General features: G+C 33.9%; 1 protein-coding gene across 5 annotated transcripts in view; it reads right to left on the bottom strand.

The window, feature by feature from the left end:
- Window positions 1-1,500: 1,500 nt before the first annotated feature.
- Window positions 1,501-20,091, bottom strand: part of LOC144433603 (uncharacterized) — a 44,588-nt gene continuing 25,997 nt past the window's right edge. For 4 of the 5 annotated variants that reach the window (XM_078121935.1, XM_078121936.1, XM_078121938.1 and 1 more), the window contains exon 2: window positions 1,501-4,187. In XM_078121935.1, the coding sequence (XP_077978061.1) occupies window positions 2,322-4,160 (1,839 nt within the window). In that variant the 5' untranslated portion in view covers window positions 4,161-4,187 and the 3' untranslated portion in view covers window positions 1,501-2,321. Of the gene's footprint in view, window positions 4,188-16,511; window positions 16,854-20,091 lie in introns of all 5 variants that reach the window. The other variant, XM_078121937.1, reaches the window with a different exon arrangement.

Below are 20,091 nucleotides of genomic sequence, written 5' to 3'. Positions count from 1 at the left end.
ATTAAAAAATATGTAGTGTCTATATTCTGTAAACTGTTACCAAATTCATAACATAATTCTACTGTCTATGCAAAGAATATTCATGAAATATTCATATAAATATTTAATGTGGTAGCCATACCTGACATCTTCAATAATCCACACTAGTGGAGTTCCATTGTCGTTTGAATTGTATAAATTAATTTTAGATCGTTACAAATAACCAGTGTGGTAAAAATAATAATAAAATAGAACAGTGATTATTTGATGTTTGTCTGCAACTGTATCTTATTTACAGTGTATATGTTTTAGTAAACATGGCATATTTCTGACCCATTCACACATCCAGTTAGTTTCTCTCCCCCCCCCCCCCCCCCATATTGTTATATAGTGCATTGGAGCATATATACAAATGTTGTTTCCTTTCATTTGTCATTATGGACAACAGAGGGCGTCCTTCTGAACCCTCCCTATCAGCATCTGGTCAAACTCTACTTTAGGAGAGTCTGTAAGGTATGCCATGATGGGGCGCCCTCACACATCTGTGAGGGTGGAACGACAGGATATATCTTACAGTCTATACTTTAGGACTGTATTGTTCAAAACTGTTTTCTCTGGAATCATTTACTTTCACTTTATTTAAACTTGTTTTCAGTCCTAATTTTTGGTATTATTATCATTTATATATCCAATGACAGAAAGTGCTTAATGCCAAGTTGTGATGATTTTACATTTTTGACTGAAAAGTGAAGCACACATACAGATAAAGTAAACATAAAAAAAACCTAATGAATATGGTGTCTATGGCAGACTTTTGCTGGTTCCTGTGTGTATGCATTGCATATGTACTCAGTAACTAGTAATAGCCATTTGTCTGTGCTCTCCTTGACTGAGATGATTTAACAATTAACTGTAAAGAATTGTGGGAATGTATACGTACAAGGGTCGCATATACATATTCAATATTGCTGATAATTACTACATGATGATGATGACAGGTCATGTGATGATGCAGTCATCAGCCTATGACAGACTATGGCATATGTAATACCAAAAGATGAACTAAAACTGAAGACTGAGCTAACCTGTGGTCTCTCATTTACATATCTGGGGCATACTCTAAGGGTAGACAGTAACAGACGTCCTTGTCCCAGTACTAGGGTAGACAGTAACAGACGTCCTTGTCCCAGTACTAGGGTAGACAGTAACAGACGTCCTTGTCCCAGTACTAGGTCAACTTATTGACCTTTACTACCATAGTCTCTAGACCAATGGTATGGCTGGTGAATGGGTAGATTAAGTGAGTAACAAATTAACTATGACCTAAATAAAATAAGTGGTTGACAAGGTAGTTAACTGGAACACATGGTAGCATGAGGTATTCAGCTAAAGTGGGTGGGTGGGGGTGGGGGTGGGGTGGGGGGTGCTGCTATTACTTTTCAATTCTTATAAAATCTCAAATGACAATATGACAATCCATAAATGAATGACATACAGCTGACCTCTACATCAACTTGTTTTTTAAATAGAAAATAGAAAATGAAATAATAACAGGACAAAAATAACCAATGTAAAACAAATCCTAAGAGTTGGTCAATATACATAAGTTTATATAAAGAACTAGAAATAAAAGTTAACATAATTATGGTTCTTTCGGGAAAAAATGTTATCGTTCCTGAATAGTCTTCAAGCAACAAAATGTTAAATACAGAGTTGTGTTCATGAGCACACAGAAACCTGACTTGTAAATAATTGTTAAATACTGATACATAAATACTGCCATCAGAGTTAAGAAAGGGAAGATACATTTGTTTTTATGAATCACACTCCCACTATCCAGACTGGTATGGTAGTCCAGAGGGGTAAAAAGGGTGAAGGCAAATATCTACTTTCATATTACCTCAATCGGACTTGAACTTAGGTCTGGCATGAAGTAACTGGTTTTATTTTTCTAGAGGTCCAAGTTAAACCTCTACTCTTGGATATACTAAATTACTCGTATAATACATTTAATAATTAAGAACCCATGAAATTTACCCAAAAGAATCAAAGTAGATTCTGTTTGTTGGTTAATACCTGTCTACATAATTAATACTGAGGTGAATATAACACTCGAGTTGTTAGTTTAAATACAGATGTGTAGTTCTTACAGAACACATTTTTTTTTAAATCAGTAAATCTAATATTTGTGAAATAATAAGTGATATAAATTAGATAACTTAGATCTGCTACTTGTTACCAGAATAGAATGTTGAGGTAGTGAATCTTACAAACACAAAATAAGGTTGGGACAGACGATGTTGTTTTTCTCAAGGATTATTCTTATTTAGTTTGTGTGTGTCTCAGTTTACAAACCCACTGTCGATACTCTCCTGCATGCCATAGTCATCATCTTCTCGTAACTGAAGCATTTCAAGATCTGCTTTGATCTGTCCTAGGATCGGTTCATAACTGTCACTGGAACGTGAGTCAATAATAACAGAGTCTTCAGACACAGTATCATCTGAAGTACTTGGTTTTTGATGATCAGGTTGTTGTGATGTGCTATAGTGTATATCATTGCTGTACAATTCCCTGAATTGTGTTTTACCGTTAGAACTGTTCATGAGGAGATAGGCAATGTCTTGTAAATTTTCTTCGTTTCCTGTCTTTTTGACAACTGGCTTTCTACTTGGTCTATCAGCTTCTCCAAAGCTCTCACGTACCTTTCTATCATATACGTTTGCCATGGCACGCACCTTTCCCCTTCTCAAAATAGCTTCACTAGCTTCCCTGGCTTTATCTATACTGTGTTCCTCATCACAGAAAACATCATCATCATTATTAGTTGTGACATTACTGGCTTTGAGTTGTATGTCATCAGTTTTTGTGACCAGGTCATCAATGTTTGTGATCTCGTCATTTGAGTCTGATCCTTGATCATTTTCAACAATGTCTCTCCTGAGATCAGTTTCAGAAATAACTCCTGGAATTTGTAATGCTGCAAATTTAGAACTTGTTGATGGAACAGAATTCTGCATCTCCGAGGTGCTAGCAGTTTTGTCATTTTGATTTTTAGTCTCACTGTCCTCCTTCCTTGGGAGATCTAATTCTGTTTCCATGGTTATGTTATAGTTTGGGAGTTCTGATTTTGTTTCCATGGCAACCATGTCAGAGTTTGGGAGTGTTGACTCTGTTTCCACAGTTACATGAGAGACGGGCATAGTGATTGGTTCTTTCTGTGGTGATGTTTTCTCAAAGGATAGCTGATTGGTTAACACACTACTTCTACTGCTCCGACTACTCAAAGATGACATGGAATTCTTACGGAAATACATGAGGTCAACTTGATATGGAGTTTTTGAATTGGCTCCTATTTCGCAATCTGCATCAACGATCAATACATCATTATCTGGAAGATAAACCTTTTTGTGTAAGAATGAATCCTCTCTATCTATTGATGTATCTGGTCTAGCCAGCTCACAGTCAGTCACAACATCCTGCATTATTCCAGGTACAGGGTTATCATACTGTTCAGACGCCAAACTGCGATCGCTCACATCTGCATCAGTTCGCGAGGATGCCTGTGAAGACTTACTAGCACCTAATATCCAGTTACTGTCAGAAGCAACAGAACTCTGTATTGAGATCCGATCAAGATCATCACTGTCCCCGTCAACATCACGAATCACAGATTCCAAGAACTCAATTGTCAGTTTCTCATCTGGGGTTAAATGATCCATTGAGGAATCTTCTTCTTTGGGTTTCTTTTTCTTTCCTTTTTTCCTAACTGATTTCTTTTCTGCTATGACACCGATAACTTGTTGTCGTAGGTCTGTTATAGCTTCATTGATTTCAATCTGTCTGAGTTCTTGTGCTGTACTAGTTGACGGTAACAAGCTTGGCGGTGTATCATCAGAGACTGTTTTATCTGTATACCTGTTATAAAAATCAAGGCCATGAAAAGCCCAAAATGGGTGCATATCCAGTGAGCCTTCCAGATGGGAAGGTGGTCCAGTATAAGACATCTCTGGGTCCTTCGTTGTTTCCGTTTCAACAAAATCTGCTGATGACTGCACAGATGTGCTGAAATACTGCGGGGGTTCGTTGAGAGACTGGAAGAATTCGTCAGCTTTTAACAAGGAGAGACGGGGCAGGTCCTCAGATTGAGAAGTGGTGCACCCCATGGTGCTGGCTAGCATTTGACACACACTGTTTCCTTATACACCCTGTAATAGACAGAGAATAAATCTGTTAGTCAAATCCGGAATTTTAAATTCTTGCGGCAAAGTAGTCTGATTTTATATCAAAGTAACCAAAAAATATTCTCCATACACTAACTAAACATTGCGTGAGTGTTCAAAACCTCTATGGAGTGATACTCAAACAAATCAAACATTTCCATAGAATTTGTAGACAGAGTTAGCTCATTATAAGAATCTTGCTGTGTGTTCAACAATCAACTAAAGAGTTAGTTTTTAAGGACATTATTGTGATGAATGCCTTTCAGAGTTGGAGAAAGCCATGGAGTACTGCCAACAAAGGAGACTGTCACAGTCTTCCAACAGAGGTCATTTTGGTACAACTACGTTGTCTTTGTATGACTACAATACTTGCTGTGTACTAAGACAACACATAGGCCACATAATTCAACTGACAGGTAAAGGTCAAACTACATACAGTTCTGATCAATCAATCATTTATTGATACCAAAAACTGTGCAAGATTTTTACAGCCATTTTCATTATCTTACCACCATCTTGTTAGGGATGATCGCAAGATGTTGCACAAGCTCAATAAAAGAATTTTGTTCTTTGGAGGTCTGACATCAATGTGACTGTGGAATGTCATTTTCATACTTCTAACCAAATTTCATACCTTCAACAATAACAGGTTTTGTATTTATTACTGGGATGTTGATAAGTTAATTAACATTTACTGCTAATGTGATATACAGTGCTTGGTTTCTGCTAATGTGATATACAGCAGTGCTGGGTTTCCGCTAATATTTTAATGTGTTTACTATGTTTTTACATTGCATCAAATATAGTTATGTGACCGCTGCAATTTTCATCCTGGTGACATAAATATGTGTCAATGTCATGCTTATGAACGTTTACAATAGAGAGAAGTTTTCCACCTAAATGAATGAAGTTCTTTTACTGAGCTTGTACGTGTGACACTGTGTGATGTCCCTTAAAGAATTTGTATTCATAATGTCGGTGATGTTACTTGTCATTAAGGACCTGCATTATCTGTTACTTTGCACTCTCATTTTCATGAATGTATTAGCCTGAATGATCCAGGTGTTGCTTCCGTTTATATAACATGTTCACACTACTGGGGTACCAAGTGCTTACATAAGCAAACTATAACGACTGGACCTTTCAGATTACTGATGTATGTGGTGTTCAAACAAAATCAATTGAGAAAATAATTTATCTGAAGAATTTTAACTTATTACTGTTGGTAATATTTGTACAAATAACTCTTTCAAATATTATTTAGAATATGATAACAGGCATAAGGGAAAACTGACTTGTGTTCAGTGAAAAATTTATCCTTAGTTAAAAAGTAGTCAATGATCAATGGATTTTAAAGGAACATGTCAACATCATAATTTTCATTATTGTACAATCTATCACACCACTGTTTTACTCACAATTTGGTACGATAAAAGGTTGGCCACAAAATGTTCAATGTTTTAATCATTCTTTTTCTTCATTTACGGTAAAATTTCTTGTACAAAATGAGTACCGTTCCTATTGACATTTGCCTGTTTAGCAATGGTTCTGTGTTTGCCACAAATGGCAGTAAATGTTTTACTATGTATGTCTTAGCTCTAGTCAAAATTTACTTAAAAACTTCATCGCATGTGATTGTAGTTGTATTAATATCAGACACTATATCATATAGATCATAGCTATTAAATAATTCTGACATTTTGATATTATAAAATACAAATATGATAGCATTAGTTTCACAAACACATTATCGAATTCTAATTCTTGGTACATGTACCTGCAATAGTGTTTTATCTCACGCTAGTGGGTCAAAATAGAACAAGAAGGTCAATTTATTCTCAGGCACCCATATTGTAATGCTGTGTAGCATGTACAGCGGAAGTCATGGTGTCAGTCCAGGAATCAAATGATCATTATCTTTATGATGTACCTAAGGTTGTAAAATTTCAGGTACTGAGAATTCAGTATTTAAACTGGACAAGAAAATACTGTAAATCTCAGATAAGTTCACCACTAGGAAATTTTGTGTTTTTACAGTCTTGAGCAAGACCAAGTTTTACTAAGTACCATCAGGTACATTGTGTTCATGTCCAAGAAGACATTTTAGTCACTACTTATTTTTGCATTCTAGTTGTCTTGTGAAATTAGCAAAAATTTACCGAAAATTTCCAGGTTTATAGTAATTACCATAAATAAGAATTATCAGCATAAGATTGAGAATTTTATGAAATTAAAGTTTATTTCAGTATATGGTCTGCTGTATTTAAAAAATAAGTGACATGATAAAAGAATAAAGAATTTGTTTATATTTTTTCTGAAAGTAATTTTAAAATTGTCTCATTGAGAGTCATGAAAAGTAATTTAGAATCAAAATAAGATGAGCTAAAATTATATTCAAATTCATATTCACATTTAGATTCAGAATGGCTGCTAAATTTTGAAATATAAAAGGTGACTTGATTTTCTAGAAACCTCATTTTGGTTTAGTTTTGTACAGAATTGGTAAAAGTTTGGTATGACAAAATTCTTAGATATGCAAAGTATTTAATTTTTTTTACCTTGAGATGTTGACAATTTTCTTTACAAAACTGACAAAATGATTGGAAGTATGCAAGATATTGTCATGACCTACAGGCATTTATGTTTGGAATTTCCACAAAACCTGTTGATGCTGAACTGGTTGACAAGTTATAGAAGCATGCTTGATTACCCCAGCTTGCAAACTACCCTACTTTAGTGTATCTACCAACAAATAACATTCACATTATTCCTTTTCCCATCAATGTTGTAAGGCTAAACATCTAGTTGTCACAAATGAGGTAATCTCAATGCACTGAATGATATGCAATAACTCTTTTCTATTCAAGAAAAGAAAAAAACCACATAGTGTGTCCACTCAGGTAGAATTAGCACAAAGGTTTTGTACAAACTATACATTGCATGGATGTGTGATGATGCATGATGAAAAGTAAATATAAAGACTGAATGGTGTAGTGTACAAAGGCCCACAATGTAAAACAACTAGTTTTTTGCTATCTATCTAAGTAAGATATCACTGTCAAAATGCCAAACACAAAAAAAATATCATTATTTGGCCAAATAAGAGAAAAGAAACATAGTACAGAATTCTTTGAATTCATGTCACAAATAAAATTTTCTGATTCAATGGTCTAGAAACAGTGTTTGTGTCTAAGTGTGTATATAGAAGTCAACAGGGTCTCCAAGTCACAAAGGAATTCTGACGCCATTTACAATTGTTAGACAGGTTTGCTATGCATGATACCAACTGTAGATATGCAACATTATACATAGTCACATCACTATGTAATATAGTACAACTATATATCGCATCAGTGCTGACTACGCTTACTACAAGTAAACCAGATATCAATCAGCAGAGTACTAATGTATGCTCTAGTTTCCCCCCAAATTATCCCAACAGATTTCATTCTGTGTAAGTCAGCTGGCAAAAATGTTATCTCAAGAAACTGCAATGTTTGAATGACTGTTTGGGTTATATATTTCAACTGCACATGATTACAAAATTAACTCACTTGTTATAAGTAACACCAATATACCAAACATACCAGTAGAAGTAACACATACACTTCAGTTACTAGTTATACGGTCTCTTCTATAAGTTCTAAATGAACCAGCTCTTTATAGTACAGTAGTACTAATAATTTTGACTTAATTTCATTAATCCTGATAGGGACAGAGTTATAAAACATATTCAATATCATACCCTAAAGTACTACACATTGTCTAATGTTAAAACTGCAACACTAATTTTGACTCTATTTCATCACTTACTGATTGTTCTGTATTCACATTCAAACCTGAGGGACATTTAACCATTCAATAGCAAACCATAAAGTACTTTTTAAAAACATGGATATCTTATGATAGGTATCAACTTACACAAATCTGACCTGTTTTTAAAAAGTGCCCTAACATCAAATCAAAACGTGTTCTTACAGTTTTAACGCTCCTCAGGTCAAGTTGGTGACCAGCATAGCCAAAATCATGTATGGCAGAAATTCACCCTCATTCCCTAACATAAATCAAAATGTGACTGTTCTTACAGTTGTAATCCTCTTTGGGTCAGGTCGGTGGCCAGCATAGTCAAAATCATGTATTGCAGAAATTGCCCTAACATCAAATCAAAACGGGACTGTTCTTACTGTTTCAATCATAAACTCAATAACACTGTAAATCTAATCAAAATAAAAGTCTCAAGTGAGAATAAAAATGCCATGGGCTCCCTGAGTTAAATGGATCCATATAAACTAATATGAACTCTGTTCCTTATTAATAATTTTATATGCTCTTAAAATCCTTCAATCATGAGCTTTATATCAGGAACAGTCTTTTCACCGACACAATTCAAAAGCAATAATGTACAACAGGAGACATGCAAGCAGTAACATGTTGAACTTGTGACAAACAGGGAAAGTAAATTGGAATAGTACCACTTGGTATATAGCATGTTGGAAGTTGATGTTCATTGTTTGACAATGGCCTCTTTAGTTCATAGATACATTCACAAACTAATAAGTTCATACATTTAAATCACATGTTTAGGACCGGTTTCTATAATTAATTAAGAAACTAATATTTGCTTTCAAAATGGTTTCTTACTGTAAAACTTGATGTACATGTATAGTAGATCACATTCTTTATAGATCTAAAATTCATGTCAGTATAAGTTATAATATATGGTATATCATCAATTTACAAATTCAAAATCTTACATATATAACTAAAGGTTTAAAGTCTTATTTCAAGTTTCCCTTTCCTGTTGTCTCCTGTTATGTTTGATAATGTTTACATATTTTGTGTCATTAATTTGAACTTTGAAAGGCTCTCCATATTTGTATATATGGTATTGTCATTTATGATATTGAAAAGAAAGTACAGAAGTGAAGTATTGTTAATAATATCAGTAAAACTTAGATGCTTGTCAAAAAAAATATAACTGGTCTTTCCTGTAAGCATCTTATATTGTCATACAATATATTTTGAAATGATGAAAATTAAACTGTAACTTTAATGTCACAGTTATGAGTGACAGAGTATGTACATCTTAGCTGTCACAATGTTTCAATGCACTGTGACACTTGACTTTATTAAAACAGTTTGTGGCCATATCCGGCAGACAAGTTCATACAAACTTTTTTCACTATATATACATTGTAAGGTCACTGGAATCAGTATAAAATTTTAAAACTATTTTAAAGAGAAAAAGTGTACTGAAAACGTGCCTGAGAGACAGAAACCCACATGAATGACAAAGAATGTATGATACTATGTTAGGTATTGTCATGCTTAGCTTCAAAACACACAAAGAGTATAAAAGTCCATTAGTAATGATGGTCACAGTCCATGCACTCACTTTAAAGACATTCTCTGCATCATTGAATGAAAGAATGGACTCTTTGAGTGACTTATTGTGTTAGTGTGTATGTATCTAGTTGTAATAGCTGTACAAGATTATGGATTAACTCACATACAGTTAGTTACTTCATTTTGCCAATGGAATGAACTCAATGGATTGGTACTACATAACATGAAAGGAAAGCCCCTCAGGCAATATCACACAGATTTCTCAATGTCTTGAAAAATTGGCGCTAACTGTCTCTAAGTTTGTACACAGGTATATATAATGTAATGGTTGGGTAAAGAATATGATATGATGTAGAAACACAAATGAAATGATGATGATGATGATGATGTAAAATCACAGCTATATCATATGATTTCCCTGTGGACTTTATTAAAACTCATATCTGACATATGCCACCTGAGCTCTGTTACAGTAATAACGAAGTAAAATAGAATTCAAATCCAAAACAAAGAACATAGCAATCAGCTTACTAGACCACACCACAAGACATGATAGTGTTTTTTACATGTGCAATTATAATCATTTTGATATGACATTGTATGTAAAGTATGTGCTACATATATATTCGACATGTCACCTACATTCTATATAGTATACTTCAACAAATCAAATGTCTTCAAATATTACAAGTTTTACCTGCAGTGTGTCTTTGGGAACACAATCCGGTAACACTAGCAGATCAGAAAGTTTGTGCACCATGTGATGGAAGCCAACTACCACTTTGATGATTGACCCAGTTGATAAACAGTAGCTACTATTAAACACACTTGACATACTGATTATGAGTGGGCTGATAAAAGACAGTATTGTCCTCTTTCATGATTTATTTTGTATCTAACAATTGATAAAATTCCTGTCACAAGCTAGCAGTTTTATGACCTTCTAGGTTCACATGGTAGTTTGACTGGACCATTGCAAAATGAAAATGGACTGAAACATTATATAAGATATTAATAGCTTTTACACTTTCCTCAGATTATGACAATGCTTGTGTATGTATATATGTATATGTATATAGAGCTGATAGTCACATACTTGTAGGGTGTATTTGTATCTCAAACAAAGATAAGATAAACCTAATGAGGGGTTGTACCTCCACCCTTTTTACATATAACTGTATCTTTAATTTGAAGAGTTCTCGCAATGTTGGAAGGTTACCAACCAGCACTTACAGCTCCTTGATCTGCCTTCTCATAAGTCAAATGATACAATTATGAATTTGATAGTAGTAAACTGCAATGGACATCTGTTGACATTGATTAAACTCTCTTTCTACCAGGGGGTATTCATGACATGTGAACAGGTAAAAAGCAAAATTAAGTCAGTCAGAGTTTACTTTCGTTTTGACCACCCACATGTTCAAATTTTTTTTGTACCACAAAGAGGTGTGCAAAGGCATGGCATGAAATGATGAATCAATCTTGTGTCCACTTCATAGGGCTCTACAAGTTTGATGTCAACAAATTTACAGCAAACAAAGCCATAAATGTGTAAAATGTTTGTTACTGTACGTACAATATACCACAATGTGTACAGCAAATAGATGACAACTGACCAAGTGTCTAATTTACATTTTATTTCATATGCTAAAGATCACTGGTGTAATAGTAGAGACGATCTTGCATTTAAATAAGCCATTACCAAGCATCTACAAATGGCTTACAAATTACAATTATTTGAGATAGTCAAAACAGTATCTAAATTACTAGTTAGAATACCATGTAATAACATCTACTGGGAATGTATTTTTTTTTTAATGATGTCTCATTACCCTTCAAATAAAATCCCTTATGAATTGATAGTTAATCTAAACTTCCACGTCTTGTAAATTTGGGAGTACAAAGTCTCTAAAGCAAATATAATCAAATGCTAATTTCATCAAAAATAAACTAACAATGAAGTACTCAAAGTCAGTGTGTGAATTTTCAACAACATCTGTCATTGATATCACATACATTTACATACCATATGTAATCTCAGTCAACTCATTACGATTTTTTTTTTCATTTTGTGGAAGAATTGTTTCTTTGTTGGAGCACTAGTGTCACTAATTCAACCTTACATCTCTTGAATAAACAAACTATAGTTATAAATAGATGTTGTTTTGAGAGACTTGAACTGATCAACAACAAAGAATGCATAGAGATTTAATTGTTAAAATGCTGTGCCGTGAAGCGACAATTTTACAATTTTTTTATGACTGATTCAGAGAGGATACTTCAAAAGATCAACAACAACAACAACAACAACAACAACAACAACAACAACAACAACGAACGCATACAGTAGATTTAACTAGATGCCTGACAGACTTGTTAAAATGCTGTGCAGTGCTGTAACTCAATCGTTTTACAACATTGTACATCGATTCAGGAAGGTCCCAAAATACTTAACAGACCAACAAATAAGAATATAAAGGGTAGATCTACATAGATATCTTTCTGAAAGTCTTGTTAAAACACAGTTTTGTACCTCAATTCTACAATTTTGTACACTCAGACAGAATACTTCAAAAGATCAACAACACAGAAGAGACTAGATTTAACTAAAGGTCTTTCAAGGAGACTTGTCAAAGTGCACTGCTGTAGTTCATTCTACAATTCTGTATGATTGACTTGTAAGTTGTAGATCCATTGAATACTTCAGAAGATCAACAACACAGAAGAGACTAGATTTAACTAGAGGTCTTTCAGGGAGACTTGTCAAAGTGCACTGCTGTAGCTTATCCTACATTCTGTATGATTGACTTGTAGATCCATTGAATATTTCAAAAGATGAACAACACAGATGAGACTAGATGTCTTTCTGAGATACCGGTACTTATAATTTAAATGCAGTGCTGTGGCTCTTTCTACAAGTGTGCATTAGAGAGGATAATCAACACTCAAAAAAAACTTTTAAAACACAAAAAAGAGAATAGGTTACAGTATATACTGATGAGTGTGTTGACATTTATCTATGTAGGACCAGTCTTCTGTAGTGGTGTATTTCATTGAATTAAAAACGTACCTACTCTATAACTATAGGGTGTGGTAGACATACAAGGTAAGTAAATCATAAACCTTTGGCTTTCTGTACTTTGTACTTTGTACAGTAAAGGGTGGAGTAATTAATTGTATGTCTCTTGCCCTCCATCCACAGAAGAGCAGCTTTACAATACAAGTAAACCTTCAGGTGATTATACAATATGTGCTTTCAACGTTTTATTGAATCACTGCACACTTTTTAAGCATGTTATGGGTACATCTGTAACCTTATCTATGTAGCAGGAAAGAGATATGTCTCTAGAAATATCATATGATTGAAGAGTATCTTAGGGACGATCGCACAATGTCACACAAACTCAATAAACAAACATCGTTCATTTAGGACAAACCCCTCTCCCCCTCCCCTAAACGAACATTCACAAGTGCGACACCACAAGTTTTATATAAATAATGATGTAAACTGTAGCGGTCACACCACTACGATCGCTGCAATGTAACAACATGATGGTAAACATGAAGTTCCAACCTTATGAACCCGTTTACTCAGATGATGGTAAACACATCAAAATACTACCATAAACCCAGCACCCACATTAGAAGTAGATTTTTATAACCATAACATCTCAATAGTAAATACTGAAGCTATTCTCAATGAAGGCATGAAAGTTTTCAAAACTTGGTTAGAAGTACGAAAATGAAGTTCAGCTACTTTCACAAGACCAATACCCCCTAAATGAATAAAGCTCACTTGTTGAGCTTGTGTGACCATCACGACTAAGTTAAAAATTAAAAGGGTTAACGTTTTTTTGACAAAATTCAAAAATTTTTGAATTTGTGGCACTTACGTTTTACCAATAACCATTATCAATATGTACATTTATAAAAATGTCTTGAAACACTGAACTGGATATACTTAATTGAACACATGATAAATTATATTTCTGTCAACCTCATTATCATAACAACAACAAAATACCTCCACCCCATTGTAAACAGTATGGTCAAATTCAAATTCTTTCTCAACAATACAATTCTTTTTACATATTTTTTGTATCCTTAAATAGATCATAAAACAAATTATTTGTATTTCCTTTCAAACTATGACCCTAATTAATAACTGACATAGACTACAAATTAAAATGAGTACACAATATAGAATGTAATGCCAATGTAACTCTTTCTGGCATGTTTCTGATTACATGACTGACCATGCATGAACACAATTTCTTTTTAATTCCAGAAATTAAGTGTCTTAATTGTTTTGAATTTTATTTGTGACCTGTGATAAGAAAGTATGTGAACTCAAAGGTCTAGGATTTCATTCTCCAGACTAACAACCCTACTGGTCAATTAACTTGAAGGTCTTAAAATGAAAAGTTATCATCATTGCCAGTGTTTTTGCTACTGGTGGTAAGTACCAATATGTAAAAACTACTTTCAGTACCCTTGGTCACAATACAAGGGTTCTATATCAAAGTTAGATATGGACTTCAAGTTTTACGAGATTTTCCAGCCCCTGTTAACCCCCCCCCCCCCTCTCCCCACATTACCAAAGTTACCAGTTACAATATACATGTATGCATGACTACTCTGGATTGTTATGTCATTATGGTATTCTGTTCTTGAGTTCAATGTTTTTATTCTCATTTTCATCGCATAGACATTTAATTTGGGAATGGAAACTCTTTAATATCATAAACGTCAGATATAGTCTATATCAGATATTCATCTTTTCATAACTGTCCATTTCATATCTCATAAAAAACTATTTATAAATTCCTAATACATATAACTATGTTGATATCGTAATAATCTCACCAGGTGGCTTCATAACTGCCTATATCATTGACATCAAGAATGCCCTGTGGTAATCTGAGTGAACTAACTGTGATTTAAAGATCACTGTGTGAGAGCTTAGTAGAAATGAACTTATATGTTACACAGTATGATTAAGTTGTTATGATAAAACTATATCTACATAGAACTAGATGTGTAGATGTTGAAATCAAACATGATATTGAGACTGCTTAATTTCAATGTAATAATATACACATATATTTTAGAGATATTATTCCCGATATTTTTCTTTCTTCAGCAAAGGAAAATATGAGTGACCTAAAGGTGTTTTGTCACTACGAGTCACTAGATGAGTAGTGACAACCCTTACATCAAGTATTTTCCAGCTGAATGAAGAAAATATTGAAGAATGACATAATTATACCAATGCCAGTAACATCAAAGAAATATCGGGGAAAGTAAATGGCAATATTGAATGTTTTGACTCGTATTTTGTATTGTTGTGACATAGACTCACGTTGTTGTAACGTAGAATGACAACTACTTCCTGTGTGAAGTATTGAGGTTACCACATTCACTTAACACAGAAATTCCTGTATATGTTATATATTTGATACTGCCCTTAAACATGGACAGATTTTACTGAAGAATTTCCTACATTAAAGGGTGGCGGTAAAACATTAGTTCTATTTCCTTGACCTATGTGAGTAATTTTCTATGTGGCATAATTGCTTTTTCAATCATAAACTTTTATCTTGGAATTTTAGGAGAATTGGAAAGCTAGCTGACATACACAGATAGTACCAGTATTTAAACACAACTCAATAACAATAAATGGAGTTCACTTTCTACTTTATCTGAAAACACTACTTTAGGTGCTTCACTTAAATAAGACAATCACGCACAAAAAGGTGGGAGCATCGTTGTAAATAATCACAGTCTCTTTTATGACAACGTTTCAGACATACTTGATATTTCCCAGTGTCACAGAACAAATAGAAGTTCTGGTTTGTGAGAATGGGCTGGGAGAAATAAATCAGTCCTGGGTTTATTTGAACACATGTTGATGTCCATGTGTTTGTATGTAACACCTTGGTCATGGTTATAAAGTAATAGGTATGTCTGGAATGATTTACTTTCCCCCAATTCCCACGATAACAATATCTTATCTCCCCAATTTCATGCTGGCAACCTTTCAAAAAATACCAAATTGCCAACTCAGCTGTAGATGTTACTATTTAACTTAACAATGTTAATACTATACACATGCCAAATTGAACACAAATTGCTAGGCTCAATCCATCTAGAAATTTTGTTAAGGACTCTATCAGTTTTAATGTTGAGACATGCAGGCTAGATTTATCAAATTAAAAAGAATCCAGACCTGTCCATGTTGGTCATTGGTGTTAACGAATGAGAACACCCTGTCCTTGTGTTTGCCATAACACTGATGCTATTGTCGGGAAGGTCATGTGGAGTTTTCTCTCCCTATAGAGTGAACCTTTGTGGTCTTTGAAAGGACTCTAAGCGTCATATTGATTGTGGAATCTTACCTGAGCTACCTACACGTACACAGAGAAATGTACACCAAGCAAGGAATCTCGCCTAAATATACAGAGGTAGTAATTGGAACTCTGGTGACCATTAATGGGCTTACGTTGAATGCTTTTAATGGTTGAAATCGTATGATAAGTACTGATCCTGTTGTAACAAACAGCTCGGATACGTAACATTGTATACAATCACATACTGAAAGACACAGTGTCATAGACTGTCAAACATTAAACCCAAAGTATACCGGTTTATAACAAATTCACTGACTGACACATTTTAGATATGCAGTTGTAGGGCTTCTTTGAATCAAACTTGTCAAGTCTGTATAAAAACACACAGCATACAACTTGAAAGCCCTGTCATTATACAAGGCTCACAAAGATCATCGCATACATGTTGCGTAACAGTTGTTGCTCTAAACCTACTGGTAAAAGTGGTTATACATGATTGTGAGGGGAAAACCAATCTAGAAAACCTGGCTCAACGATATTTCTCCCTCTCAAATTTACAGTACAACAATTAGATTAGGTATCTACAATCATTATCAATCTAATTAAGGCTTACCTTGATCAGGCTGTGTTTGCTAATCAAACAATATAGTGGCCATCAGTTAAGGTGTACTCAAATGAAAGGGCGAGTGAACACTTAGTACCAACCACTACATAGCTTTGGTATTATGAACTACACCCTCAAATACTACAGCAGCAAGGTGGGTCAGAGTTAACCACCAGTCACCATAACACCAGCTGATGAAGTTATTAGGGCAAGGCATCTACATCCATGACAAGTCTACCTGTAGCAATTTCTGGTATTGTTACATGACTCCAACATAGGTAGCCAATCAGCAACTGAATACTAATGAGCCTAATCAGCTCATTTGCAAGTCTGAAAATAGCAACACATTGTCTGAAAACAATAGGATGTATACAAAATGCTAACAGAGACCCACAGATATCAATAAGAGTGTATTGTTCACACATAGCTATTCAAGACATTGTCAATGCATATACAGTCTACATACACTATGTACATTAACAATTGGATATACCAAACATCCTGAGGGGGACCACGTTTGCTGAATTCCATTTTCATGTGTGCCCTCAAAACTTTTTTGTTTTTTGACCGAGAAACTGAAAAGTTTGGTTTTGGGTCACAGTTTTCGTCATCACACATCATTTTACAAAGAATGGGTGGGTACAAAATGTTTAAAACAATTCACAAACTATTTTAAAGGTGTGTGGGTGAAATTCAAGGAATTGACTTGTCAATACAAGTTGAAAGAATAGCTAAAATATTTGAGGCATGTGTAGAGGTGTCTGACACACCTTCAAGTTAAAAGCTCATTTACATATTTCCCATGACTCATGTGAAGTGAATCACATACAGTGGCTTGGCCAATGTTGACAAAGAGATTTGTGTAGTAGTGCTGGCCACTGTTTAGAAAAAAAGTTTGTTACAACCACCTGTTGAATATAAAGACCATTACTGCAGGTTACTGACAATATCATGAGAATTCCAATATGGGAATATTTAATTTGGACATTATATGATCATCTTTTAATATTTCTTGTCTGTCCCACTTGGTTTACAGTTTTCATTTCATAACAAATATCATCTGCTAATTGTCACACACCTCCACTTATATTGTTCACAATTATGGTCTTTGTACAGTAACAAAAGTTTAAGCGATCTCAGAGTTGCTTATAACAATGCCTTTCGAATCATTATGGGCTATGCACGTGATTGCAGTGCAAGTGCTATGTTCGTGTCAAATACTGTTCCAACATTTGAAGCTCTCAGGAGAAAATTACTCCAGATTTTTTGACAGGGTGAAGAGTAGCTCGAACTTATTGATTTCGGCGGTATTCTCCTCCGACTGTTTTTTACGCTCGAAGATAACTTCAAGATATATGAATTTAATGTATTTTTAAAATATCTTTTCTGTCTGTCTATTTTTTAGAGTGCTTTTTTTTAATGTTTGTCTTGTGTACTATGTAAATGTTGTGTTTTTTTATAGTATATGGGAGTGTATCCTGCTAAAAGTTATATTAATAATAATAATAATAATAATAATATCATGACTTCATTTGGATCATTCAGTCAGATCTACTGTTGACACTGAAGAAGGACAACAAGTGATCTCTTTGGAATATTTGTGTCTCTAAATCCAAATTGGAAGAAAAGAATACTTGTGTACAGTAATAATTAGTTTTCTTCACTCAGCCAAGGAAAATACAAGTAAATCTAAGTGTCTTTGTCAAAAGACAAGTTTTGACAAAAACTCTTTGATCATTTGTATTTCTCTGCAAACATAAAGTGTGAAAAAAAACAAGACATATAATGGCAAATTTGAATGTTAACTTATAATTTGAACACCACAAACCAACTGGCATAGTATATGATGTATATGATGTATGACCAGGGTATAAAGTCCATATTTTTTTGTTTGAACATGTTCAACTTGTCTAACACAGAGACTTGGCTCTTTTGTATTATTTATTATTTTATTTATTTATTAAGCCTTCACAAGAAGAGAAACCAACAATGAGAAAAAAAATAAAACATGATACATTACAATCATACAAAATAATATAATGTCAAAATGGAATCAACAACACGCTAAGAATTTGACAACTCTGTGGATCCTTCGCATATAAAAGCTGTCTGACACTGTCTGTCAATACTGTCTGTATTGTTTGTTGGTCAAGCCAGTTATGTTGAGTCAGATAGCCAAGTCTTAATTTGGCTTGCATGAGATATAATAAACATTTATACACTATGTATGTCTTTCCAATTAGCTCCACAACCATAGAATTTCCAATAACTTGACATTAAATTGGCAATAAGCACATGTCAAGTTGAAATGAATATTTTTAAGTTTAAGACATCACATTTAAGAAATGTTACAGCATAAATGAATTAACTGTTGACAGTCAGTAAACAGATCTCTTTCTTTATTCTGTCACATGCACTATGGAAACATATACCGTAAGACTTTGATTTTAATTTAACTGAAATATATGATGAATAAGGCTTTTTGGTTTATTGATTGCACCATATTGTTGACTGCAATGATAATACAACATACGGTAAATAGTGGTGGAATTGTGTGAATAATGACATACAGTTCTGAGGGCATAAATATTGATTATAGGCATCTTATTTCATTTCATATTTATTAAATTCTTTTCTATTTTAGGATAGTTGACCAACTTTTTGATAAAATTCTAGCAAAATGTCAACTCATGAAATTTGTTATGATGATTGAAGTAATCTGATGTTATATTTAATTTTTATAAGGCTATAATTTATTAAACTGTTTTCCTATTTTAAGATAACTGACCACTACGTCACGTGAAATTCCTCAAAATGTCAAAATAGTGGAAAATTCTATTATTATATTATTACAGCTTATCTTCTGACTTTACTTTGGGTTGACCCATGACCTTTAAAATCATTCATACCTATTTATTAACTTTGTGTTATGTTAGGAGTAGTAACAAAAAGCTGAACTACACACACTACTTTCATAATCAGTTAAGAGAAAAACACATGTACTACTCACACAGGAAAGTCAGTTTTAAGAATACACATTCAGACTCAGAGCTCAAACAGGAAAGTGAGTTTTAAGTATACACATTCAGAGCTCAAACAGGAAAGTAATGACTTAATGTTAATTGTAAGACTGTATGGACTTTACAATCAATCAATACAGGAACTGATGAAGTGAAGTCATACACATAAGAATACAAAGACTTTGTTATCATTATCAATGTTTGCCACCTACTTCTACAATATTGACTTGTTTACATACACAACACAATTTATATGTCTATTGATTTGCTACTCAGATCTACAGACCTAATACAAATCACAACTTATACAGAACTCCTTCCTCTAATGGCACAAGTGCTATTGAACCCCTCCCCCTTTTACTGAGATCTACAGACCTTATACAAATCACAACTTATACGGAACTCCTTCCTCTAATGCCTTGATCATCTCAATCTTTACTGAGATCTACAGACCTCACAACTTACATAGAACTCCTTCCTCTAACATTCTCGCAAACCAGTGTGTTATTTCTTTACCCCTACACCTATACTTTCCACTTCATGTAATGCAAGGATATTCATAACAATTC

This window comes from Glandiceps talaboti, chromosome 4 (assembly GCF_964340395.1).
Source record: "Glandiceps talaboti chromosome 4, keGlaTala1.1, whole genome shotgun sequence".
Lineage (NCBI taxonomy): Eukaryota > Metazoa > Hemichordata > Enteropneusta > Spengelidae > Glandiceps > Glandiceps talaboti.
Note: the sequence above shows the minus strand (reverse complement) of the source record. Positions and strands in the feature narration are given on the sequence as shown.